General features: G+C 41.8%; 1 protein-coding gene across 4 annotated transcripts in view; it reads left to right on the forward strand.

The window, feature by feature from the left end:
* The window catches only part of SCUBE1 (signal peptide, CUB domain and EGF like domain containing 1), a 297,458-nt gene extending 270,297 nt beyond the window's left edge, over positions 1-27,161 (forward strand). For 2 of the 4 annotated variants that reach the window (XM_073316774.1, XM_073316783.1), the window contains exons 18-23: positions 2,901-3,068; positions 3,984-4,145; positions 10,253-10,450; positions 16,228-16,380; positions 17,867-17,946; positions 26,816-27,161. In XM_073316774.1, the coding sequence (XP_073172875.1) occupies positions 2,901-3,068; positions 3,984-4,145; positions 10,253-10,450; positions 16,228-16,380; positions 17,867-17,946; positions 26,816-26,968 (914 nt within the window). In that variant the 3' untranslated portion in view covers positions 26,969-27,161. The remainder of the gene's footprint in view (positions 1-2,900; positions 3,069-3,983; positions 4,146-10,252; positions 10,451-16,227; positions 16,381-17,866; positions 17,947-26,815) is intronic. The other 2 variants (XM_073316805.2, XM_073316815.2) reach the window with 1 other exon arrangement.
* Positions 27,162-27,542: the final 381 nt, after the last annotated feature.

Raw genomic sequence — 27,542 nt, forward strand, 5'->3', positions numbered from 1 at the left:
TTTGAACCCTATTATAATCTTGGCCTTCACAACATTCTGGTAAGGAGTTCCACAGGTTGGCTGATTGTAAAAGTCAGGTTCCCCATTCTTTACCCATCTCTCCTCTCTCTAGAAGTGACCAGAGAGTCCCATCAAAAACTTTGTCAGAATCAATACATGTCCAAGAAATAGTTTGTCTTTGATGAAACAGCATATTTCAATGAAACCATGTTTCTCTGAAAATGTACTGGCCAGCTCTAATCAATGGTACTTTTGTACATGGCTTCAACAGCATTACTGTAGTAACTCATTAGCATGAGCTAAAATCCCCAACTCCCAGTCTTTACAATATAGGCATAAAAAGTATGCTAGAAGTTTGGGGTGAATATTGTACCATAAAGCTATGTTAAAGTTGCAAGAAAGCAAGTGATTCTGAAGTTAAATTACAGCGCAGTTCACATAAATGTAATCCATTCTATTTAATGAGAAAATCTATTTAGGTGGGGCATTTCCCAAGGAACTAATTTTAGCCTTATTTAAACACCAATGCCTACTGCTTAACAAAGATGGTAATTCCATGTGATTTGGAGGTGTGCTGGTGGTCGATTATTATGACAGATTTAATGATATGGCTACTTTACTGGCAATTTCAGCAAAGAAGCCAAGGACTGAATAGGCATGGAGACAGAATAGCTCTTTCACGCCTATAGATCATGTCTCCAGATCAGGTCTGAGACACAGTATTAGTGGCTGTGTCAAAAAGCAGGCACCGCTGGTATTCAGAATGTACCTCTGCTGTGTCTAAAAGGAAGACTCCTGGGCTGTCACTCCATCATGTTTCACAAGTACTGAATTTTCACACTAAGGGCCAGATCCTCTTCTCATTAAATCCAATGGACCTATACCAATTTACATCAGCAGAGGACCTAGCCCCAAAATCATAAAAAGCAAAGCAAAATTGTCATCAAGCTATCAGTATCACGACGTTTCTCAGAAATTGATGGCACAATAATCCTCTTGTACAATTGCATTTCAGCCAGGGGTTGAGGGGGGGACACTCTAAGAGTGAAATCCTGGTCCCATTGAAGTCAATGGGAGTATCTCACTAACCTCTTAGAATTCTTTGAACGTGTCAGTAAAGTAGTGCATAAAGGAAAGAAGATATTAATATAATTTATTTTCCCTTCCAATAGACTGTTGTAAGGGCCTGCACAAGAGGTTACTGAAGAAGTCAAGTATTCATAAAGTGAGACACAAAATATTGTTCTGGATCAAAAGATGGCTGGGAGAAAAGACTAGGATTAAAAGATCAATTTTCATCATGGGGATTTGCAAAAAGAAAAGGAGTACTAGTGGCACCTTAGAGACTAACCAATTTATTTGAGCATAAGCTGAGCTGTAGCTCACGAAAGCTTATGCTCAAATAAATTGGTTAGTCTCTAAGGTGCCACTAGTACTCCTTTTCTTTTTGCGAATACAGACTAACACGGCTGCTACTCTGAAACCCATCATGGGGATTGGTTCCTCAAGGTTCTGCTCTAGCTCCTGTATTTAATATATCTATTAATGATCTGAAGTAGCAAAATTTGCAGATAACATTAAATTATTAAGGTTAGCCAGGACTGGAGAGGAATGTGAGGAACTAGAGAGACCTGAACATGGTAGATGAATGATCAATTCAATGTCAAATGAAATTCAGTGTCAATAAATGCAAAGTACCGCACCCTGGAGGAAAAATTGAAACTACTCATACACCTTACATGTACACATCATGATAGCTCATTGAAGACTTTATTCAATCTTCAGTTGTGATCAAAAAAGCAAACAAGATGATAGCTTGCAGAAGGTACGGGATGCTGAAGAATATTGTAATTTATATAAATCAATGGCTCGACTTTAATACTGTCTGTAGTATTGGTCACTGCATCTCAAAAAGGATGTTGCTGAAGGAGAAGGGCAACAACAATGATTAAGAGCATGGGGAAACTTTCATATGAAGAGAGATTGCAAAGACTGGGATTTTTTACCTTAGAAAGAAGCCAAATATGAGGGACATGATAAAATGTATGTAAAATAATGAGTGATATAGGAAGATATAGGTAGATGAGGAACTTCTGTTCTCTCTGTATCATAACATGAGTACAAGAGGACATTCAACAAAATTAAAAGATGGAGAATTCTAAATCAGTAAAACAAAATACTTTCTCATACAACATGTCATTAAACTGTATTCCCCAGGAAATCATTGGGGCCAAGAATGTAACAAGGTTAAAAAAGGGACTGGACATTTATATGGGTATCAAGAATATCCAGAATTGTTATAAACAAACTTTGTGAAAGGGATGTTAAACTTCATGCTTCAGGGCTTTAGCCAAATGCTAACTATTAGAGATCAGAATAAGATCTAATGTGGGGTGCAGATTAGCTCACTTATGCCTAATGTGGGGTTTCTTACACCTTCCTTCGAAGCATCATGGTGCTGCCACTGTCAGAGATAGGATGCTGGTCTAGATGGACGTCCGGTCTGATCCAATCTGGCAAGTCCCATGTTACTATTTGCCTCTGTTTCCCTATCTATCAAATGGAGATAAGAATTCTGGCCTACCTCACAGAGGTATTGTGAGGGTTAATTAATTTTTATAAAGCACTGTGAAATTCTAAGATGAAAGGTGCTTTAACAGTGCAAAATACTCTTATAATGATACCTTAATGGAGTTATAGACCGAACAGAAATGTTGATAAACAAAGAGTTTGCATAGAAACTGGCATTGTTTTGAGGAAATTGATTTTATATAGTTGGTAGGATTAGTGTTATATTTTTAAAGTTTTAGGAAGCATTGCTAAATAATGCTGATTTTTTTTTTTATATTGTGCACACAGAGGTAGGCTTAATAATCTAATTGACCATGTTCAATTTCTAGGGCAGTGTTCTCCTGGGTATTTTTCTTCAGATGGCTTTAAACCTTGTAGAGTGTGCTCTCTTGGTACATATCAGCCTGAGCCAGGCAGGACCCTTTGCTTTCCATGTGGCGGTGGACTGGTGACAAAATATGAAGGTGCTGTTTCGTTTCAGGACTGTGAAACAAAAGGTAAATTTCAGAGCTTTTCCCATTTTGTAAAATATATTGCTTAGTAATTTCTCTACTATTTCTCCTTTCACTTCAAAGTTTTAATTGCTGAAGAACTTGAAGACTTTCAGAAAAAGACAGCTCTGTGTTATTGAGTTAAACGGTCAGGAAATCTACAAACCAGAAATGATCTGCTGACATTGCTGAGTCCTCAGCAGTTAACATAGTATTTTTTGGAATGCATGACATGCAGATTCAGGGCCAGATCCTCAGCTAGTGCAAATCAGCCTAGCTGCATTGATTTCCATGGAGCTAGACTGATTTTTTTATCAGATGAGGATCTGACCCTCAAGGGTTACTTATTTTATTTTTATTTAAAGAATTTGAAAAACTATGCATGATACAGAAGATATGAGATTGAACACTGAGTATGAAAATGACAGAGAGAAATGATATATATACAACATGTACATGTTTGCAAACTTCCATGTAAATGGCACAATGGTGAGGCAGGAGTTTGTCTGACTATATACCTATATGCTTGCTCAATTGTATACTGTGGCACTGTCTAACATCTGGTAATCAAAACCTCTCATCTGCAATTCCAGAAGGCATTTTTGTTGTTGCTGCAGACAGCTATTGTCAACCTGTTTGTTATAAACTCAGGTATAAACAACCAATTTGTAAATCACTGTGTTTAAAGGCAATAAATGTAGCATATTTGATTTGATTAGTAAGAATTTAGCTTTAGTTCTTGGAACGCGATTCCAATCAAAGGTCCATTGTAAATGAAAAATGCATTAAACTCTTTCTGTTTAACTGTCTGATAAATACTTTGGAGTATGGAAATTACAGAGTATGTAAAGAGAGGAGGGAAGATGCCACTGCAGTTAAAATTGTTACTTGCTAAAAACAATGTACCTTCCTACTGTACAGTTCATTGTTCTCCTGGCCACTACTACAATTCCACAACACACAGATGTATCAGATGTCCTGTTGGAACCTACCAGCCTGAATTTGGTCAGAATTACTGCATTAGCTGCCCTGGGAATACAAGTACAGATTTTGATGGCTCAACTAATGTTACACACTGTAAAAGTAAGTTCCTCATATTTTCCTGTATGTTAGGGATGTGGTTGAATGAAAACTCTGGATCTGAATAACCCAGACTTTGGATGTTCAGAATCTAGAGCTAGACCAGAATTTTGCAGCTTAACATTAGCAAATAATTCTACTCACCACTAGAGCTGATGCTGAATATTTCCAGTGGTAGAAAACAACATCAAAACGCTGAAAACACAACCTGGAAAAGAAGCACTGGATGTATATAAAATATCTTTGTATCAGTTTAATTTGAAATGGTACAGATTACAATTTAACAACATAGAGTTTGCATAAACTTTCCAGATCATGCAAGTTTTGCAGTGACTCATCCTGTGAGTCTCTGTAGAGCTAAAATAATTGAAAATTAAGTTACTATCATTAATAGTTAGTCACTCATTCATGAACTCATGTCACTGGTTGCATGTTGCAAGTGCCAGATAATCTTTGTCTACAGTGAAATCTGCACTGAGAATCTCCTACCATAGACAACCGGTATCTTAAATTACCACTTTAAAGTATCCCCAAGGAGTCCACTACAATTTTATTTGACCTTTAGTTAAAGACAGTTTCTTCTAGGCAACCAGATTTTGCTACTCCCTAATGTGTTCATTTAAGATTACATACGTCTTCTAAAGCAGTGGTTCTCAACCAGAAGAACACTTACCCCTGAGGGTACATCAAGTCATCTAGATATTTGCCTAGTTTTGCAATGGGCAACATAAAAAGCACTAGCAAAGTCAGTACAAACTAAAATTTCATATCAACAATGACTTGTTTATCCTGCTCTATACACTGAAATGTAAGTACAATATTTATATTCCAATTGATTTATTTTATAATTATGTGGTGAAAATGAGAAAGTCAGCAAGTTTTCAGCGGTAGTATGCTGTGACACTTTTGTATTTTTGTCTGATTTTGTAAGCAAATGGTTTTTAAGTGAGGTGAAACTTAGGGTGCACAAGACAAATCAGACTTCTGAAAGGGGTACAGTAGTCTGGAAAGGTTGAGAGCCACTGTTCTAAATTAAGCATTAGTTTATATGTTTATCATAAGCTTTCACTCTGATTATATGATGTGTAATCTTTTATGTCCTTGGTCATTTCAAATGTAGTTAGAGTAAATTAGATATTTGCCGGGAACTGGGAGTAGTATGACGACTGTAAAATAAAGTGATCTGATTAATTTTGCTCTCTGCATTGATCTCTCTTCCCCATCCACTTTCTGATCCTTATGTAGCATCTAGTTATTAAGCAAAATACTTAAATACATGCCCAACTTTAAATATATGAAAGTAGCCCCATTAGGGACATGCTTAAGTAATTTACTGATTATGATCTTAGGGCCTGACTGCAATAGGAATTTAAAATGCTCAATACATCTCAGGATCAGGCTATTACTTTGCATGTTGCTTTTTCCCCCTTTTCTTTTTCTCCAAAGAAGCAAACTCTGAGCTTGGGTAGCTAAAGAGATCATATGTCTGTTTGACTTTGACAGTCGCTTATTTCATATGCGGACACTTGAAATGTCCCGGTTTTTCATTTCATTGATCAGAATATTGGGTTGTATGTGGTGTTGTTGTTGTTTTTTAATAAATACAAAATGTTTGCTCAGAACACCAAATTTCTGGTGGAAAAAATACTCCATTCCAAGAAACAGGCACATCTTGCTGTTCAGTTAAAAGCTGGTGATATGAACACCAGTACGTGTATAAAACAAAAAGTGGACTTTTATCTAAAATGTAAGTCTCTTCTGACCCTAAAAATGTAACCACAAGGGTATCCCACTTTTTAATTATGAAAATATGGTCACCTAATGGACAGCGCATTTCCATCTGACATCAGTAGGGCCCTGTGCATGCATCCAAGAACCGAGTTTGGCCCGCATCATAATAATTAGCACATACATATTACTTTTCATATTCAAAGTACTATAAAAACTTTAACACACCCTTATGAACTTGCTGTGAGGTAGGTGAGTATTATTACACTTCACAGATAAGGAAGGTAAAGCAGGTTAGTGATTTGCCCAACCTCATAGAGAGGAGTCATTGTCAGACTAGAGGTAGGGAACGGCTGCTGTATGAGGAGAGATTAATAAAACTGGGACTTTTCTGCTTAGAAAAGAGACGACTAAGTGGGGGTGGGAGTATGATAGAGGTCTATAAAATCATAACTGATGTGGAGAAAGTAAATAAGGAAGTGTTATTTACTCCTTCTCATAACACAAGAACTAGGGGCCACCAAATGAAATGAATAGGCAGCAGGTTTAAAACAAAAGGAAGTATTTTTTCACAAAACGCACAGTCAACCTGTGGAACTCCTTGCCAGAGGATGTTATGAAGGCCAAGACTATAACAGGGTTAAAAAAAAAACTAGATAAGTTCATGGAGGATAGATCCATCAATGGCTATTAGCCAGAATGGGCAGGGATGGTGTCGCTAGTCTCTGTTTGCCAGAAGCTGGGAATGGGAAACAGGGGATGGATCACTTGATGGTTACCTGCTCTGTTCATTCCCTCTGGGGTACCTGGCATTGGCCACTGTTGGAAGACAGGATACTGGGCTAGATGGACCTTTGGTCTGACCCACTATGGCCATTCTTATGTTCTTATGACTTGGCACTAAAATGTACAGTTCCTGCCAGCAGTGCTGATCTGGCCAGGACTGGACTGGAGATGAGTGATCTTGAGACTGCAGCAACTGCTCTAGTCTGAGAGCATTTTGTGTTAATCTCTTGCCTTTCAGGGATGTGGTGTAGAATAGATTTGTGCAGATCATGGCAACTGCAGCTGTATTTCCACTCAGTGATCCACTCAGCAAAGGCACCCACTCCCAGCTTCTAGCTCCTCAGCTGCTGCCTCTCTTGGGCATTGACCCACATCAATCCAGACTGGACAGTTACCTTGCCTACACTGTCTCATTCCCAGCACAGACCAGTTGCCCTAGACACCTGCTTCCCTTCTCTTCAGAGGCGCATAAGCAGTGCAATTGTTACAGAAATAAATTACCATGCAGCTCTTTCTGAGCAAGCCTACTTTATTCTTAAAGTTAAAAGCATTACAGAGAAAACATATTTATAAAAAAAAAAAAGGGAGAACCTATATGCATGCTAATAAGCTTACCAGAGTTCATCCCAATTCTCACATGGGCTCTCGCAGGTGCAGTCTTTCAATACCCCCATCCTAGTGGTTTCCTTGTGGTTACATAGGTTCATAGATATTTAGGTCAGAAGGGACCATTATGATCATCTAGTCTGATCTCCTGCACAACGCAGACCACAGAATTTCACCCACCTCTCCTGCAAAAAACCTCACACCTATATCTGTGCTATTGAAGTCCTCAAATCGTAGTTTAAAGACTTCAAGAAGCAGGGAATCCTCCAGCAAGTGACCCGTGCCCCATGCTACAGAGGAAGGCGAAAAACCTCCAGGGCCTCTTCCAATTTAATTACCAAAACCATGTTATCCCATCATACCATCTCCTCCATAAACTTATCAGAGCTTCAGCACAGAACAAGCATCCAGTGTTTTGAGGCCTGAGTAGGCCCAGTCCTTCCAAACCTCCCCTAAGGACTGAACTCTCCATGGACCAGGGTCATGTCTGTTTGCTGGAACAGGAAGAAGGCCCTGAGGCAGGTTAAACTCCAGGCTTTTATTCAAAAGTATTTTCTTTGTTTGTTGGTCCCTGGAGAATCAAGTCTGATCTAATATATGCATACCTCTCCACAGGCAGTGACTTGAAAGGGTTGATATTGGAGGAAATACATTAGCATCCCCCTCCCTTTTAGGGAAGGTACATGCAATGCCACAATAATATAGAAAGGCTGTAGAGACGAGCAACAAAGATGATCAAAGGGATGGAATGCAAGACGTATAAGCAAAGGCTAAAGGAGCTGGGAATGTTTAGTTTGGAAAAGAGGAGATTGAGGGGGGACATGATAGACTGCTATTTAAAAAATGGAGAAAAGTTGTTCTCTCTTGCCACAGACGGCAGGACAAGAGGCAATGGGTTCAAACTACAGCACAGCAGATTTAGATTAAATCTTAGGAAAAACTTCCCAACTGTAAAAACAGTAGGAAAATGGAACAAATTGCCTAGGGAGGTTGTGGAAGCTCCTTCACTGGAGGTTTTCAAAAGGAGGCTGGATAACCATTTGTCTTGGATGGTTTAGATACAACAAATCCTGCATCTTAGACTAGATGACCCTTGAGGTCCCTTCTAACCCTATGATTCTATAAAACATACACAATTGCATTTGTAATACATGTATCCAAAAGGAATTAACCCTACTTCAGGAAGGTTTAACTTAACTCAATAAAGTTTATCTTAATTCCGTAAGGTTTGTTCAGTATATTACAGAACACTGTCAGTCTGTCACGGTGGAAACCTTGGAATCTGGAGGTTCTACCAGCATTGAAAGAACTATATGCCAAGTGACTGCTGCCAGAAGTGTGAGAAAAGCCTTCATTTGCAATAAATGGCACTGTGATATAAACTGTGGGAACCAAGACTCGTAAACATAATCCCAGTTTTGATGCTCATTTAGGATTTATCTACACAGCGAGTTACTGTGTTGCAAGCTAGTGCGCTATAGATTCACAGCCTGGCTTGCTGTGTAATTACAACCTGTCTGGACAAGCCCTTGATGTATGACCTTAAGCAAATCACTTAACTTCTCTGAATCAGTTTCATCAAGTGCTTACCTACTTTACAGAGATGTCGTGTGGCTTACTTGTGGCTTACTTGATGTCTGCATAGTACTTCAAGGAAGTAAAATGCTCAGGAATGATACTTCAGTTTCAGTAACTGCAACCCCGGAGCATGAACAATCTTCCTTTAACAAAGTTTCAGTCACAGGAGGTGACTGAATTATAATTGTGACACTTCTGACTGAGCATCCTCCTAGTTACTGCCATGTTAACTCAGAGTTGTCCTGTTCATAAAACTCTAAGAACTATGATGAACAACTTCTGCCTGGATATTTATTTAATGCCATAGATATTTAGGAAGTCAAGCAACTGCAGATGTCAATGTTTTGGACTCTGTCCAGTGCATACTATGTGTTGTTTTGTTGCTGTTAAAGAGTATTTGTAATGAGTTAGGCCTGTCTACACAAACAAGTTTAGAAACTGATGTAGTTAAATTGATTCAGCCCCCTTGTGTAGACACTTTTAAATCAGTTTAAAGAGTGCCATATATTGATCTAGCTTAAGTCAATTCCTTGATCACTTGATAGTGGTTGTCTACATGAAAAATAGTACCATTTTAACTAAAGCAGTGATTTGACACAATTTAGCCAACTTCACATAAAAGGCTGTGTGGTCCCTGTTAAATGAAGATTGTTCATGCTCCAGGGTTGCAGGTACTGAAACTGAAGTATCATTCCTGAAGAATCATTCCTGAGCATTTGCCTTCCTCAGAGTACTATGCAGACATCAGGTAAGCCACAAGTAAGTCACACGACACCTTTGTAAAGCAGGTAAGCACTTGATGAAACTGTTGCAGAGAAGTTAAGTGATTTGCTTAAGGTCATACATCAAGGACTTGTCCAGACAGGTTGTAATTACACAGCAAGCCAGGCTGTGAATCATAGTGCACTAGTTTGCAACACAGTAACCCAGACATGTCAATTTATTTTAAATTGACTAGAAACAGATTTAAGCTAAAATAAAATGAGGCACTCTTAAACTAAAATGAGTGTGTGTACACAGAGGTTTGCATTGGTTCAACTAAGTCTGTTTTAAAAACCATTTAAATTCAGCCAGAGCAATATCTATATGTAGACACCGGCTCAATGGATACAAAGTGTTGTTAACCCACTTTGAGTGCCCACACAAGGGGACTGTGCCTATTTAACTACATCAGTGTCTACATTGACTTTATGAAATCAGTTCAACTTTCATGTGTAGACAAGGTTTAAGATTAAGGTTTGCAAAACAGTGATCAATTGACTCAGAACAGTCAATATTCTTTCAAAGAAAATGCCAGTTACTTAATTTACAGAGGTCTAACGCCACGAGGAAGCATTTGGATGTGTCTGTGGCAGATTCAAACAACTTAGAGATATTTCAAAGCACAAATGCTAATGTATGTTTCTTCATAGACCAACATTGTGGAGGGGAACTTGGAGATTATACCGGCTATATCGAGTCTCCCAATTACCCTGGTGATTACCCAGCTAATGTTGAATGCATTTGGAATATAAATCCACCCCCGAAGAGGCGAATACTCATTGTGGTTCCTGAGATATTTCTTCCAATTGAAGATGAGTGTGGTGATGTTTTAGTAATGAGAAAAAGTGGTAAGTTGCCAGTCATGAGCCATTTAAATATTTACCTCAAAGAGTCAGAGTGGAATGTCCATATGTAATGGTCAAAGTCCAAAAATGATTTTTCCACCGGCTCGGTCTGACATTATTACAAGGGCTTTTCAGTGAACTGGAACAGCAAGTTGTGGCTAGTGCTAAAACAGAATACTTTAATAATAAAGTCAATGTGTTAATTATCATCAAAAAGTGTCTCGGATGAATCAGAAGGCACATAATGGAGTCTTGTCTGACCAGATCCTCAGACAGTGCAAACCAGGGTAGCTCCGTGGAAGTCACTGGAGCTATGCCAATTCACACCAGCTGAGGAGCTGGCCAATCATCTCTCAAATAATTCTCATAAGTTTCCAGTCAAAGTATTCTATCTGTGCAGTAATGAAGAAAGAGGTTGTTAATTTAACTGAATATTGTTATGTTTCCTAAAGTTTTCCTGGAACTTCTGTTTAGCCTACAGATAAGTGCCATGACACCTCCTCTGTGATTTTGTAAGACTTATCACAAGCAGCATCAAGCCTGGTCAGTACTGGCTTGGAGGTTTCCATCCGGTACTTAGGTGCTTCAGGAAGTGTGTTAGCAGGAAGACATCACGTATAGCATTGCTGAGTCAGCATGATGCCATGAGGCATTGTGCTTCTTGAGCCATTTCCTTGTGGATGAGACGTAAAACCCAAGTGTTTGCCTCTTGTGGGCATTAAGGATCCAGTGGCAAAGGCAGGCATGTTAACCCCAGAGTCTTCTGACTAAATTCATGTTGAAAGTATTTAAATTCTGCTACCCTTAATTCTCTGCTATTATTGCTGCTTAATACGCTGATTATTTCATTCTCCTCTTGTGTCCCCCACATGTGTCATCCGCACATTGTCTCTCATCTCAGACTTTGGGCTTGTCTACAAGTACAGCACTGCAATGGCACAGCTGCACCGCTGTAGGGCTTTAGTGAAGATGCTACTACACTGACGGAAGAGCTTCTCAGGTCAGCATAGTTAATCCACCTCTACGAAAGGTGGTAGCTATGTCAACAGGAGAAACTCTCACATCAACACAGCAGTGTCTACACCAGGGCTTAGGCTGTTAGAACTACGTCATTCATGGGGTGTGGATTTTTCACATCCCTGAGCGATGTAGTTATACCGATGTACGTTTGTACTGTAGACCTGGCCTTAGACCAGGGTTGTCTGTTTCTTACATGTTTGTACAGTGCCTTGCACAATATGGCCTCTAGGTGTTACTGCAATACAACTAATAAGTAATAATAATAACATTAGTTTTAGTTCTTCACTTCCTGTTCTAAATTATTCTATGGCATTGCTGTGTGTTGTTACATAGATGACCTAGAAGTCACCGCTTTTCAGTAATGTGTGAAATTTTTTGTATATATAAAGACTGAGAAGTGCTTTAAGCTCCTTCCATGAGGAAAGTCACTCTACTAATATACTATCTGATCCCATGCTCAAAATGTACTAGTCTTTATTGTGCATTCCATTTGCTGATTGCCCTCATTGAAAATAGCAAAGTGGGGGTTGGTTTGGTCTCTGCATACAAAGTTAATTTCTCTACATCTGAAGTTGGGACTACAAATGGATTACTGTCATCTAGCCTTCCCCTCTTCAAATCTTTCCCTAAGCCTTCAGTTTCTGTTTACCTTTTAATTAACTCTCTACAAAGCACTAAGAGGCACCATGTGTGAAAGATGTGAATTTTAAATCAGCCATATTGAGTAACAGTCTATTTTAATTAGTACAATAGGTTCAACAGCTTTTGATACTTAAGGATTTATATTTACAGTCCTGTATCTGGGATTAGTACAAAGTGAGTTCTTATCTGCTCTTTTTAAAGAGAATGAAGTTATTGTGACAGGTTGGATCACAGAAACCCCCTTGGGACTGGCAACTTATGTGTCTGCCCCTCCTTTCCCTGCCAGCTTGAGACTCCAGCACCCTGTCTTGCTGAGCCAGACATGCCAGTCTGCTCCAACACAGACCCAGGGTCTGAACCACATGCCCCAAAGCTGCAGACTTAGCTGAAAGCAATTTAAGAAGCGTTCCTGCCTTTAACACTCAGATGCTCAACTCCCAATGGGATCCAAACACTAAATAAATCCGTTTATAGAGGGTAAACTCATAAATTGTTCACCTTCTATAACACTGACAGAGAGATATGCACAGCTGTTTGCCCCCGCCACCAGGTATTAATAATACTCTGGGTTAATTAATAAGTAAACATTGATTTTATTAAATACAGAAAGTAGGATTTAAGTGGTTCCAAGTAGTAACAGACAGAACAAAGTGAATTACCAAGAAAAATAAAATAAAACACGCAAGTCTAAGTCTAATACAGTAATAAAACTGAATACAGATAAAATTTCACCCTTAGAAATGTATCAATAAGTTTCTTTCACAGACTGGACACCTTCCTAATCTGGGCACAATCCTTTCCCCTGGTACAGCCCTTGTTCCAGCTCAGGTGGTAGCTAAGGGATTTCTCATGATGGCTGCTCCCTTTGTTCTGTTCCACCTACTTATATATCTTTTGCATAAGGTGGGAATCCTTTGTCCCTCTGGACTCTCACCCCTCCTTCTCAATGGAAAAGCACCAGGTTAAAGATGGATTCCAGTGCAGGTGACATGATCACATGTCACTGTAAGACTTCATTACCCACTTGCCAGCACACAAGTATACAGGAAGACTTACAAGTGAAACAGGGCCATCTACAGGTAATTGTCCTGGTTATTGGGAGCCATCAAAATTCCAAACCACTGTTAATGGCCCACACTTTGCATAACTACAATAGGACTTCAGAGTTATATTTCATATTTCTAGTTTCAGATATGAGTGATACATTTATACAAATGGGATGACCACACTCAGTAGATTATAAGCTTTGTAATCATACCTTACAAGACACTTTTTGCATGAAGCAAATTCCAGTTACATTATATTCACACTCATTAGCATATTTTTATAAAATCATACAGAGTGTAACATCACAGTTATAATTAACCAGATCATTCTATAAGAGCCAAACAATTGGCGTACCAGTGTCATGGACTCAGGACTCATGTTCTCTCATGGCTCTGTACAGTCCCTGGGAGGAACCCCCTTCAGTGTGACAGCCCTTCTCGGGGTTCCACTTTCTCTCAGGGGTTAAGCCATAGGCCCCTCCGCCTCCTGGAACTGCACCTCTCTGAGCCTTCAGCACGCCTGTCTCTCACCATGGGCCCCCTCAAGGAGTCCACTCACTCTGGACCCCCATGGCCTCCACTCCCAGAGGGAATAATGCCACCCCAATTTCGAGACTGGAGTGACTCTCAGCCAGCATAAAACAGAGGGGTTTATTGAGCATCTGAAGGCAGCATAGGAAACTCTCAGGGCCTCAGGCCTAACCTTCCTCACACAATACATCTAGGTCTGACCTGCATCCAGATGGGCTCTGGCTGCTCTCTCTCCCCCATCCAGAAACCCCTCCTTCCAGCTGAGTATCCAATGTCACCTTCCCATACGCCCCGCCTCTGTCCTTTGTCTTCTGTCCCAGGTTAACAGGCTGCCTGGGCCTCCTCTCCTCTCAGCCTCTCCTCTCATCCATGCTCGGTTTCCCCACTGGGTGGAACCAGCTAGTCAGGTCACCGGGGTCCTCTTTCCTCAGCCCATTGTCCTCCCACTGGCCTGAATCATGACTTTCGAGCTGGGCCTCCCAGGCACCAGGTCACCAGTTGCTGAGGTATCCATTCTCCAGGCCATTGTCCAGGGTCCCAACTGCCAGGGGAGGTCACCGCTGGTCCTCTGTAACAACAAACGCCCTCTCCCACCACCTCATTAAACAAATAACACCCAGGGAAACTAAGTCACACACACTGTGCATGCAAAGCATTGAAAAAACAAGAAAATCCCCCGCTTCATCAGAACCAGCCCAATGGTCCATCAAGTCCTGCATCCTATTTCCAACACTATTCAATGCTGGGTGCTTGAGGGGAAAAACCTTCACTGCCAATAATGCTCCTACAGGAACAGCAATACTAAAATACGAAAGGAAATATCTTCTTATGCTCAGAAGTATGAGAATAGTTCTTCAAATGTTTATTCTAGCTCATGTAACTTCACATGCTATTTTTATTATGGAAGTGCTGGTCATGGTTCCTTAGTTAAAGTTGAACTGAGTTGTGTTCTTCAAGCAGCAATCCAACCATTTTATTAGAATACAGCACTTATTCTTTGAATACAGTCTTAACTCTGCTCTGTAGTGACTCCATAAAAAAAGAAAAAATGAATGTAATTAAAATCAATTTAATCGAATCCAGGATTTTAAACTCTTTTATATGCTAATCTTTATTGTGTGGTTATTGTATAGCATCACTACAGGGCACAATTAAGGCTGCTGGGAGCTTTCACGGTGCATTTCTGTACCTTAGCATGTTTGGCTTTCTCTCACATTTCACCTTGCCTCTGAATTTCTTGGTTTTGAAAACTTGTTTGGGGGATAATTACAATATCCCTGTAACGTTGTTTCCCTTAAGTGCTCAGTCTTAACTCCAGATTAACATTGATTCTATCCAGGAACTCATTTAGGGCCTGATTAAAATCCTTCTGAAGTCAATGGGACCGTTAATACTAACTTCAGTAGGAGTTGGATCAGCTCCATAACACCTAATTCTTTGTTTAAACTTAGAACAGTAACGTAATTTCCTATATTACCCTGTGGATATGAATTCTACAGGTCACTTTTAAACTAGGTAAAAAGGCCTACTTTATAAACACTGGGCTTCACCTTAGGGTTGCCGTCTGCCATGTTATTTCTGGGATCTCAAGCACTTTCACTGTTTCCTAGTGTGTTTGTGGGGTCCTTTCTAGTTCCCCAAAATGTCAGTTGTAATTTGAAATTGCATTGCAGTGTGATGATGTTTTGCTCTAATGTGATGGCCAATCTGGTGCCATCAGACTAACTACCAACGTTGGGAGTCTTATGAGCTTGTCTTCGAGAATGAGTTCTTTGGGGCAGGGACTGTCTCTTTCTAATATGTGTGGATAGTGTTTAGCACAACGGGCCCTATCTGCTTGGCATATAAGTAATAATAATTAGATCTAGTTGGAAATTTTTTGATGAAACAGCATTTTCTGACCAAAAACTGTTGCGTTCAAATCAAAATGTTCCGTAGGAGCATGTCAATGTTGACAAAATTTTTGATAGAAAAGTTACTAAATGATTCGTGCTTGAAATGGAGTATTTTCATTTTGACGTTTGTGTTTTGTTTTGATTTTTCCATTTCATTTTGGCTTTAATATTTAATACTTCATAAATATTGAATATGATAGCACAGTGTTTTGATATTGAAACAAAATGTTTAGTTAAGGTTGCTTTGATGTTTCTGAAGCAAAATATTTTGGAATTTCCGTTTCGCAAAAGATTTCAAAATTTCAACTTCCAGATTTGGGTCAAAAATAAATTTCAAAATGTCAGACTTTCCCACAGGGTGGAAATTCCATTTTTTATTAGCTTTAATCATAATAATTTCATGTTGCATCCTGTTATCTGCCTACTAACCCCACCTTGGGACAGAAAGGGAGAGTTACCCATAGTCTTCTGGAGAGAAGCTTTCCCCTTATACGCAAAAAATGGTGGCATGCCTTCCATCCCAAGAATATCACCTCTCTTAAAGGGAAAATATGAGTGAATGAATGAGTGTGCTATAAGCTGACATCTCTACCTCCAGGGAAGGTTATGTTACAAAGGTCTTTCATTTATTTATTTATTTTTCTAGCCTCCCCTACGTCAATTACCACATATGAAACATGTCAGACTTATGAGAGACCAATAGCATTTACCTCCAGATCACGAAAGCTATGGATTCAGTTCAAATCAAATGAGGGAAACAGTGGCAAAGGATTTCAGGTCCCATATGTGACATACGATGGTAAGACTGCAGTCATTTTCCATCTCTGTGTTATATCTCAATTTAGAAGCCTGTGTGTCTGAATCTATCTTGTACTGACTGGAGGGGGGAAACAGGAAGGATAAAGAACTTGATGTGACTCATTTTTGTTTTTTCAGTGAATTATTCTAGTACTGACCATCAAAAGTTTTGGGTCTTCTTCCTTGTTTTTCCCTTTTTTTATTTTTAGGTCTATACTGGTAATTTATTACCTTTTCTTATTCTTACTCCAACAAGATATATACAGAACTCTTTGAGTCTGAGCCTCCTACCATTAAAGCTAGTGAAACTCTTTGTTAATCATTGTTTATCATGATGAGAATACTGTTGATAATAGCTCTTTGTTTATAGAAAGTCCATTTATGAAGACCTATTGGTGCCCAAGAAAAAAATAATTAAAAATATGACTTTGTTGAAAACAAAGCCAGCATAGACAAATAATTCCAATGGAAACTGAAGTCTCCAATAACTAAACAGCTCTCATTTGTAACATACAATAAAGAAAATCACCAGCAACCCTCATAAAACTAACCAAAGTCTTGATCTTCATCTGGCAATATGTCAAAGATGCCTTTTTAGCATATATTCAAGGGGAAATTTCCTTTTAAAACAGGGGTGTAGCATCCAGGCACACCCAAATCTGAGCAGGGGCATAGTGCTGCCACAGCAGCCTGGAGAGTCACTCAGACACCTGAAATCCAGGACTGAACTATGGGCCCACCCTTCAGAAAGCTATGCTCTGGCAGCTCTGCCTTGCCATTTTCTGAGCTGCCCCATGTGCGTGCCCAGCTCAGCAGGTGAAGCCCTGTGTCCGGGGGCACTGGGGCTAGGAAGAGGGTGTGGTGTCGAGGGAGAAGCTGAGCTAACACAGTCTGTCATTACCTGTCCGCCTGAAAGTCGGGGCCCATCCAAATTCCACTCCTAGCTATGCCACTGTTTTAAAAGTATGGAGGAATTTCTTTGTTAGCGCATCTCTTTTCCCAAACACTAATGCAATTTTCTGAATTGTTAGTCAGTCTGGAATTAGGTTGGGGATAGGGGAGGTGATTTAAAGGTCAAGAAGGAGAGATGATCTGGAGGCACAGGACTGGGAGTCAGAAGATATGGAACCCATTCCTGGCTGGGCCACTGGCTTCCTATATAACCTTGACAAGTCACTTATTATCTCTGTGCCACAGTTTCTTTATCTGTAAAATGTGGATAATAATACTTACCTGCCTTATAAACAGTTCTGTGAAGCTAAATTAACATTTATAAAGAAAAGCGAGAACCTCAGTTGGAAGGCAGCATAGAGTTCAAAGTATTAAGTTGATTATATTAAATTGCCGTGGTACTGGAAACACTGAATGTATAAAACTAAATTTGCTTCTCAAATATTTTCTGGCTAATTAGCAGTTGTCAGGAAACTAACCTCTGTGATGGTATCACAAACTGTTGCTTACCAGCTCCTTCACTCTTTATTTTTCAGAGGATTACCAACAGCTGATAGAAGACATTGTTCGAGATGGACGATTATATGCATCAGAAAATCATCAAGAAATTCTAAAAGTATGTCCACATTCCTTTAGCTAAGCAAGGCCAACTATTCAGTTTCCTGACACATACATAGACTATGTTAGCACTAAAATAAGAGTCCCAACTCTAGCTAGCTGGCATCACTGAGTCTGTCAGTCACCATGGTCAGGATTAGAGCTATCACTTCCACAGCTTCCGCATTTTTATTAAATCCAACTGTGATCATTTAAGAACAAAATTCTGCACCAATGTTTTTCCTTCCCCACATGCAGAGCCATGAACAATATTGGAATTCAGATTAGCAATAGCGCTCTAATTAACAGGTGAGGAGGAGGCAATTTATAAAGACTTGTTAATGTCTGTATAATCTTTGTACTTAAACTAAAAGAATGAAACTGCCAACAGGAACAAAGGAACAGAATATTCCATAAAGAGCTTCCCCCCACATGCACCTTCTGTGGATAACACTAGTCAATCAGCGCAGCTGGCTTCTGAATGGAGCCCAAGTGTTAACGGGACCAAGCTGCAAAATTCCAACCCAAATTCAAAATCCTGGGAGATTGTGAATGGTTAGTTGGGATGTTTGGATCCCATGGTTTGGTTTGGGTCCATCCTCCTGACACGACAGAAGTGCTGCACAGGGTTTAGAATTGGTGGTTGTATGAAGATACCAGTAGGGGAGTGGCTATACAAATGAACTGATGTTATGTCACTATGATGGTGACTGTGCAAATACTTTTATGACGCTTTCCAACAGGCCCAGGCTGTGTTTATACCATGAGCTAGGGGTGTGATTTTCACATACTCGCACTATTGTGGTAAGAATTAGCGTGAGTGTAAATAGCCACGGTAGCACTGGCGGCAGCAGCATGACTTAGCCATGCCAAGGGCAAATTTGCCTGAACCCTGCGGGTGCATGCTCAACATGGATCCACAGGGCTCAGGCGGGTCTGTACTGGGCATGGCTAATCCCCACTGCTGCCGCTACCATGCATGCTCAGCACAGCTAAGCTGTGTCATCGCGGCCCGTGCTACTGCAGCTGCACGATTTGTACTCGCACAAGCTCTCAACCAGCTAGCAAGAGTATGTGATGCAAGCTGAGAATCGCACTCCGAGTCCTCGCTTGTAGTGTGGAAATAGCCCCGTGTGGACTAGGTATCGCCCAGAAGCCCAGTGCTCGTGCACTGAGTAAAAGTGCTAAACCTTCTCTCTAGCCAGCCTGACTCCTGCGTGCTTTACTGAACATTAGTGTTGCTGACTGGCTGATGCAGAGACATTGATTTATCAAACAGTGTGATGTGGCACATGCACTGTAGACAGTCACTAGCAGAGAGAGGTTAACAGTGTCTCCCTCAGCATGGCAAACGTATAGCTTGTATACACTTAAGATCTGGTTTTCAAGGTGCTGAATATCTGCAGCTCCAGCCCACGGGAACTGTGAAGGCTCAGCAGCTTTAAAAACCAGGTCCTTCGGGCAGAGCTTGTCATGGACATAGGCCATCAGGCAAGTGCAGCAGGGCCCAGCTGGAATGATTTACTTCATCTTTCAGGGAACTATGAGGTGTATGCTCTGAGGGTTCTGACGGTCTGATTTAACCTAAACTAATGTCCAGACGCTCCCTAGGGGAAGCTAGAAAAATTTCTATCATGTATCGTTTTGGCTGGATAATGCCATTCTTTCTGCTTCAGGAAGAATCCTGGATGTAAGGAATGTCCTTCCAAAAATGCTGTCTTTTTTTTTTTTTCCCCTGTGCAATAATCCTCCCTTTGGGATTAATTGAGAAACTAACTGTGAAAAGGCATTTGTCTGTCAATGTATCGCCAGTGAGCCATGGAAAGCCTGGTTTCACCAGCTATACGTTTTTCATCCCCAGAGGATTGATACCACTCCTGTCTGAGGCTCACCTGACATGTCACATGTAGCTTTAAATCAATTGGATACACTTTGGCAACACTTGTCTGGCTTGCCATGCCCATGAAGCAGATTGGATTGAATTGGCTGCGTCCTGCTAGTTTAGCACCTATTTAAGGCTCCAGTTCAGCAAAGAACTTAAGCATGTGACTAACTTTAAGCACGAATAGTCTCATTGACTTTAATGGGACTATTCCCAAGCTTAAAGATGAGCATGTGCTTATGTACATTGCTGAATCAAGACCTAAATGAGCTGCTCAGTTACGTACTAATATATTAGTAGAAGAGTTAATCTGTCAAGGAAAGGTATTGTTTGAACAGCACTCTTCAGTGTGAATCTGGCACTTGTTTAAATGAGTCATGGAGCTAGATTTATATACATGTTAAAAAAAGGATCTACCCAAACAGTTGTCTTGTCTCAAAAAGACTCACCCACAGCACGCACTGCTAAGAAAGTGAATTTGTTTTTTTAAAAGGTAGAAGAGGAAAGGTTGGAAGCCACAGCAAACAAAGCAACAAAAGACAAAACTCAGTGTTTCTGCTTTAAAAACCAAAACCTGTCAGAGTAAATTCATGGCCTGGAGTGACAGGAATTAGTATGCCAGAGAAAGGGAAGAGAATGCAAAGGCCAAACTATTGTTACAGGTGTGGTGAAAAACCCCTGTCACACGTTTAACAAAACCGTGCCCTGTGTTCTCCAGGCAAATTGCTAGAAGCTGTCAAAAACTGTAATTCCATTTCACTAAGCATTTTGTTAATTATTATGATTGTATCACCCCTGAAGGTATCTTCGTATATTACAACCTGCTCGCAATGACTTAAAGCAATAAATATTAACAGAAGCTTTATTAAAAACAGTCACTGTACATGTACAACTGCCACCTCTCAAACATTAATAAGACTAGTTTGAAGATACCAGTAAATTCGGTTTGTGTCACCTCCATCTACTTTGATTTATTTTTGTTCCTGTTAATTCTCCCTATCTTGTGCATTTGATCACAGACTTGCCTAGGGTTGCCAGGTGTCCAGTTTTCGACCAGAATGCCCGGTCAAAAAGGGACCCTGGTGGCTCCGGTCAGCACCCCTGACCGGGCCATTAAAAGTCCGTTCGGCAGCACAGCAGGTCTATGGCAGGCTCCCTGCCTGCCCTGGCTCCACACAGCTCCTGGGAAGCAGCCAGCACATCCCTCCAGCTTCGGGATGGCCACGGGAGCTTGTGTGCTGCCCCGCCCTGAGCGCCAGCTCCACAGCTCCCATTGGCTGGGAACCACAGCCAGTGGGAGCTGCGGGGGCAGCACCTGTGGGCGAGGGCAGTGTGCAGAGCCTCCTGACCCCTCCACCTACAAGCTGGATGTGCCAGCCACTTCCGGGAGCCACCTGAGGTAAGCTCCAACCCAAGCCTGCACCCCGAACTCCCTCCTGCACCCCAACCCCCTGCGCCAGCCCTGAACTCCCATCCACACCCAAACTTCCTCCCAGAGCCCACACCCCCTCCTGCATCCCAACTCTCTGCCCCAGCCCTGAGCCCCCTCATCCCCAGCCCCATCACAGAGCCTACACCCCAGCCAGAGCCTGCACCCTCCCCCAAAACTCCCTCCCGGAGCCTGCACTCTGCACCCCCTCCAATGCCCCACCCCCTGCCCCAGCCCTGAGCCCCCTCCCACACTCTGAATCCCTCGGCCCCAGCCCGGAGCCCCCTCCTTCACCCCCACCCCAGAGCCTGCACCCCCAGCTGGAGTCCTCACCGCCTCCCACACCCCAACCCCCACCCAAGGGTGAGGAGAGTGAGCGACAGACAGAGAGGGGATGGAGTGAGTGGGGGCAGAGCCTCAGAGCAGGGTTGGGTGCAACAGGTTGTGCCCCCTATCCGGGATGCCACCTGATGTACTGATATTTCACTGAGCCTGCCTGCTCCACTAGCCTGGGCTCCCTCTCCCTGTTTTGCTTAATTAGGCTCTCTGGCCTCTGGCAGCACACACACACACAAATAGGGATGCACCAGCTGTAGAATCACAGAGTCTACAAACAGCTCTCTATGTGAAGGAAATTGCCCAGCACTCAAGTGCAGCTTCTCTCTGGAAAGTACACCCAAACGAATACTGTCTTGCACTGTAGAGAAATCTATACAACGTAAGCTTACAAATTAGCCCCCTCCCTCAATGTGGAGGAAGATATGCACAACTTCTTGCCCCCCCCCATTATAAGTTGCACAAACTGGGTTTAATAATAAATAAAAACAAGGTTATTAAGTATAAAAGGCAGATTTTAAGTGATTATAAGGGATAGAAAACAGAACAAAGCAGATTACCATGCAAATAAAACAAAACACGTATACTAAGCTTAAGATCCTAAAGAAGCAATTTCTCAGCCTAAATGTTGTTTTAGGCAAGTTGCAGAGTTTCAGTAGCTTAAAGTTCCAGTTATTTCTCTTTACAGACTAGACTCCTGTCTTAGTCTGGACTCAGCCCTTGCCTGCTCAGTTCCTTTGTCTCTTCAGGTACTTTCAGCTGTCTTTCTTCTTGGGCAGGAAGGCAATGGAGAAGAGTCCTGTTTGCCTTACTCCCCAGCCTTAAATAGAATTTACATAAGGTGGGAAGCCTTTGTTTCCAGTGGAAAAGTACCAGCAGTGTCCAAGGTGGTGTTTAATACTAGGTGACATGACCACATGACCTTGTAGTGTCAAAGCAACATCCCAGGAGGCTTCTCAGGAAGGAGTGAGATTAGTATTTTCAAGGTCTTATCGTTTCTTCCTAATGGCCAATCAAGGCTGATGGTCTGTTCTCTGGTGGGTGTTTCCTAAGTACACACCCAGTTGTAATTGTTACATAGCCAATATTCCTAACTTTAGATACAGAAATGATACATGCATACAAATTGGATAATCACATTCAGTAAATTATAACCTTTCCAATGATACCTTACAAGACCCATCTTGCATAAAATATATCTCAGTTGTGCCATATCCATATCATAAGCATGGAGTGAGCAGGGGTGGGGCCTCAGATGGGCTGGGACAGGGGTGTGGCCTCAGGGAAGGGGCAGGGCGGGGAATGGGGCAAGGCTGTTTGGCTTCTGCAAATAGAAAGTTGGCAACCCTTACTGTGCCAGGTGACACCTTCCAGTTAAGGCTCCTGAGGTCAGGTGAGGTCAATTTGAATCAGATACACTATGACCTTTAACCACTGCTGTAAATTGGTGGTGTTGGTTCCTGTGCATGTCAGTTTTGCCTGTCCATGCGCAGATGTCTGAACTTGGATTTTTTGGAAGGTGCGATCTGCTAAAATACCCACTGGTGTGGACTCCCTGACTGCATCCCCAGGCCTCTTCCATTGTCCCCCTTCCAAAATGTTCCTCTCTGCTAGCTCAACCACTCATCATCCTGCCTTTCCTGCAAATACAGCTCACCCAGACCAGTTCCACAACATACAGGATTTTCCAAAACCATTCTTGGAGCCTGCAGATTTGACCTTCCTTGAGTTCTTACAGAAGGGAAAAAACTAGGGTAGTGGCTGAAAAATAAAACGCTTGCTGTGTTTAATGTCAACAGGGAAAATAAACTGACTATTTGGGCAAAGCAAATGTCAAATGTACAAAACAAAGGAAATAAAAAAACAGGGGAAAACACTGGGTGAAATCCTGGCTTCATTTAGGTCAATGGGAAATTTGCCACTGACTTCAGTGAGGCCAAAAATTCACCCTTTGGTTTTTTTCGACTCTCTTGAATTGCGAAGAGGTGTTAACACACAATGTTAGACGAGAGGTCTGATTTTTAAATTGATGGTGTCAATTAAGTAACTGCAGTAAGAAGGCAACAATGAACATTTGTTCACAGTCCTGGTGGGCCAAGAGAACAGAATGACATCCTCCACTGTTGTTTGTAGGCCAGATCCCTACCTGCAAAGGACAGATATACTTATCCTCTCTGACAGTGTACTATCGCTTTCTACCAAATGCATTGCTGAAGGTGTAAGGAAAGATCCAGTGCAGTCTACGACCTAGCAAGGTCTATAAAATGGGAGACTCCCATGATGTGACTGACATATAATAACTGTTTTCATGAAAAGAGGCCAGCTGCCTGCTGATATGAAGAAGTGTATTAGCAGGAATAAAAAATACACTGGCTCACTCACAAAGGCTGTTGCTCTGGGTTCATGACACCTTACCTCTCTGCCAGCTTTTGTGCTACTTTCCTGCACATCAGAACTGGGATAACGCGCCATTCTCTTCCCAAGATCACCAGCCACACAAGGTTCTTTATTACCCCAATATATAGCCGACCTCTGCAGCCCTGTATCCGCAGCTCAGCCTCTGCCACAGGTAGACCTACTTCTAGCCATGTACACATGAGATGTTTTCAGGGAGGTGCTGGTCCATCATCTTTGCCAACATTCCATTTTCCTGGACAAGGGTATGCCTGTAACCTGAGTCTATGAGGCCTTCCATTGACGCTCTTCCCAGACCAATAGATACCACATATGACTGGGTTCCAGTGTCATTCAGAAAGGATTCCAGGCCACAAAGCTGGCTGTAATAACAGCCCAGGTAATCACACTCCATTATCAGGCACATGGGTGCTGGAACAGTTTGTATAGTGGGGGTGCTGAGAGCTATTGAACTAAACTGTAGACCCTGTATATGATGGAAATCTCTTCAAGCCAGGGAGTGCAGTAGCACAGCACCCCTAGTTCCAACACCTGTGATCATGCAGTCTCTCCTGATATGCCCAGCCTAGCTGCATCAGAAGGACAGAAGCACTCTCCCTAGATTGCAGGATTGACGGGAGCAGCCCTGCTAGAACCTGTGTATCCCCCTGTTTCAAGTTACTTGGGACTCTGTCCCATCAGGAGCTTCCCTGAAACTCCCCAGATTGGGATATCCTTTCTTCTGGTCTCCCCTGATGAGCCACTCCTGGTCTGCCAGGCCATTCAGGCCACTTGGCTCCTTCAGCTGTCATGATTTTCTGTATGGAATTAGTATCTGGGCATAACCACCAGGCAGCAAAGTGCCATAACCTCTGAGCCTGTGGGCATGCTCTATGCAGGAATGGTTCAGCCTTGAAATGGTGCCAGTACATCTCTGGAGTCAATCCCAGTCTATCCACAATGGCAGCCTTCACCACAGGATATGAGCCCACCTACTCGTCACTTGCCACTCAGTAGGCTGCCTGCGCTTCGCCCATCAGAAATAGTGCTATGGGGTCTTCACAAGTAGACTCTTGCCAGCCACTCATTCAAGGGTACAGAGGAAGGGCTGCAGGTCATCCTCTGGCCCCCAACTTTACCAGGCCAGGGACCAGGCAGCCTGAGCTACTCTTTTCAGTAGAAGCCAAAGTCCCCAGAACTCCATGGCCTAGCTGCTTCCACAACCACTCTTGTTGCTATAATTGGGCCTCTGCCACCACTGCTGAGTGGCAAAGCATGCCCCCTTCTGTTTCTGCCTGCTCTCCATCAAATCGCAGGAGGACAAATGGGTCTGCTGCTGCTGCTGTTCCTGCTACCACTGTAGCACAGCTATCTGCTGCTGCACCATCACCAGCAGACATATCACCTTTTCCATCTTTCCTGATTAACCCAAACTGGGTGGGGTGTCAGTCAATATTCACAGGCTTCCATTTCCCCTTATCTCCAGCGGCCGATCACTGGCCTGCATGTTCCAACACGTGCTATCGCATGTTCTGACCACAGCACCCTCTTGCAGTATTGTATAGTGCAACGGCCACTCAGCCTCAGTTTCCCAGCTGGTCTTCCTCTCCTCCATCCAGCCCCCAACTCCCTCTGAGTTAGCCTTCCAGTTAGGTCTCTTACAGGTCTACCCTCCCAGGGCACTCAAAGTCGCAACAAATATGAAGCAACATAAACTCTTCCCATTCCTCTGGGACATCTGCTAGGCACCAGTCTTCCCCAGTGCCTGGCCCTAGCTAGCCGCCTCTCCCATAGTGAGAGCTCTACGTCTGCTCTCTGTGTCTGATTCTTCCAACTGAGCAGGGCTCTTATTTTTAAGCTCCTCCCTGAAAGCCTGTCTCCTGCTCCAAATGTCTTTATTTGGGCTGGTTGGGCCTTTCGTAGCCCATTAACCTCTTCCTGCCTTGTGTGGCAGTTTGTGTGCCCTATTAGTCCTGCATGAGGGTAATAATATAGGGCCCATCATACTCCAGTGTAACTGCATTGGTATTACTCCTCATTTACACTTGTGTTCGGGCCCCCAGCCAATGTCTGTTGAAGTCTCTGGGAATATTTCTGTTGACTTCAATGGGTGTTGGATCAGATCCTGAGCGAGATCAAAACTGACTTAGAAATTACAATATATAGAGTGGGTTGGGGACTGCTTCAAATCATGCCAGGTCTCTGGTGGCCAATGTTCATTGTTGTATGCCTAGAAGAGATGTTGAGTTGATGAGTTCAGCCTTGTTCCTACAGAAGACATCACAAAATAACCACCAATCACAAATGGCATTTTGGAGGACCAGTCCTCCAAGGATTTGGTCAATGGGATTTGAGGTCCCTCAGGCCCTGTCTCACTTTAGTCACGTGTAAGGTTAGACATATGCCTAAGTACTATACTGACTCAGGGCATCTTACAGGATGAGGTACTTGGAGAACTCCGTGATTGAATAGGATGTGGCGACCAAACTGCCCTCTTACACGCAGACAGAAGGCACAAGTGGAAAGCGGTTGAGTATACTGGAAGATCAGTGTGAGGTAGTCTGCAGTACTGTTGCCCATATTGCACCCATTTTGTGGTTAACAAGATGTTTGAATGCATCAACCTGGCACCTACCATAAGCACTAATTACACATGTTAAAATGGAGAAGTTTGTAAACTGTCTATGGTATAATATGCAACAAGCAACATGGACTTGACCATGCTGAACCTGCTTTGCCGAATGGTAGCTTTTGCCAAAGAAAATCATAGTGAACATTGATTTTAAAAGTTGTGCAAAAACTAATACAACCAAAATATGTGCCTAACATATACTTTGTCTTTCCTAGGACAAGAAATTGATCAAAGCCCTCTTTGATGTATTGGCACATCCTCAAAACTATTTCAAGTACACAGCACAAGAGTCAAAGGAGATGTTCCCACGATCATTTATAAAGCTATTGCGATCAAAAGTTTCCAGATTTCTACGACCATACAAATAGCTTCCTAGTGATATTCAATTTGGGGTTATTTCCTGTCAAATATTGTATTTTCCTCCACAGTAGAAACATTTCCTAAATGGAAGGTTATTTTTTGGCAGTCTTTACTTTCAATTATATACTGAAGAATAACTATAATGTTTTATAATTGTTAAAAGCCAATATTCTGAATGGGATTTTTATTTCAAAGAAGAATACTTGTGGATCCTTGAGTGCATCTAATTGAAGATCCAAATTTGTGTCTGCACTAGTGTTTCTTCATGTTTCATTTGAAAATGTTTGTTTTAGAAAATATATTTTCTAAGCCTTTTCATTTTCTAGCAAAAATAGTTTTCTTCTAAGCAAAGAAGAAACCTGTTCAACCTGGTTAAACAAACTACCTGTTTTGTGATAGAAAGGAGTATGTAGCATAAATACTATTTGGATTTTGAATTGCACTTGAACTTTATATTTGAAATTTTAGAAGAAAACAAAAATAATCTAAATTTTGTTATTTCCCATTTGTGGTTTTGTGGAGACTTTGTTCTAGTATAAACCAAAAAAAGAAAGGGGGGGAAAAAAAGGAAATGGATGTATA

This window comes from Lepidochelys kempii, chromosome 1, assembly GCF_965140285.1.
Source record: "Lepidochelys kempii isolate rLepKem1 chromosome 1, rLepKem1.hap1, whole genome shotgun sequence".
Classification (NCBI taxonomy): domain Eukaryota; kingdom Metazoa; phylum Chordata; order Testudines; family Cheloniidae; genus Lepidochelys; species Lepidochelys kempii.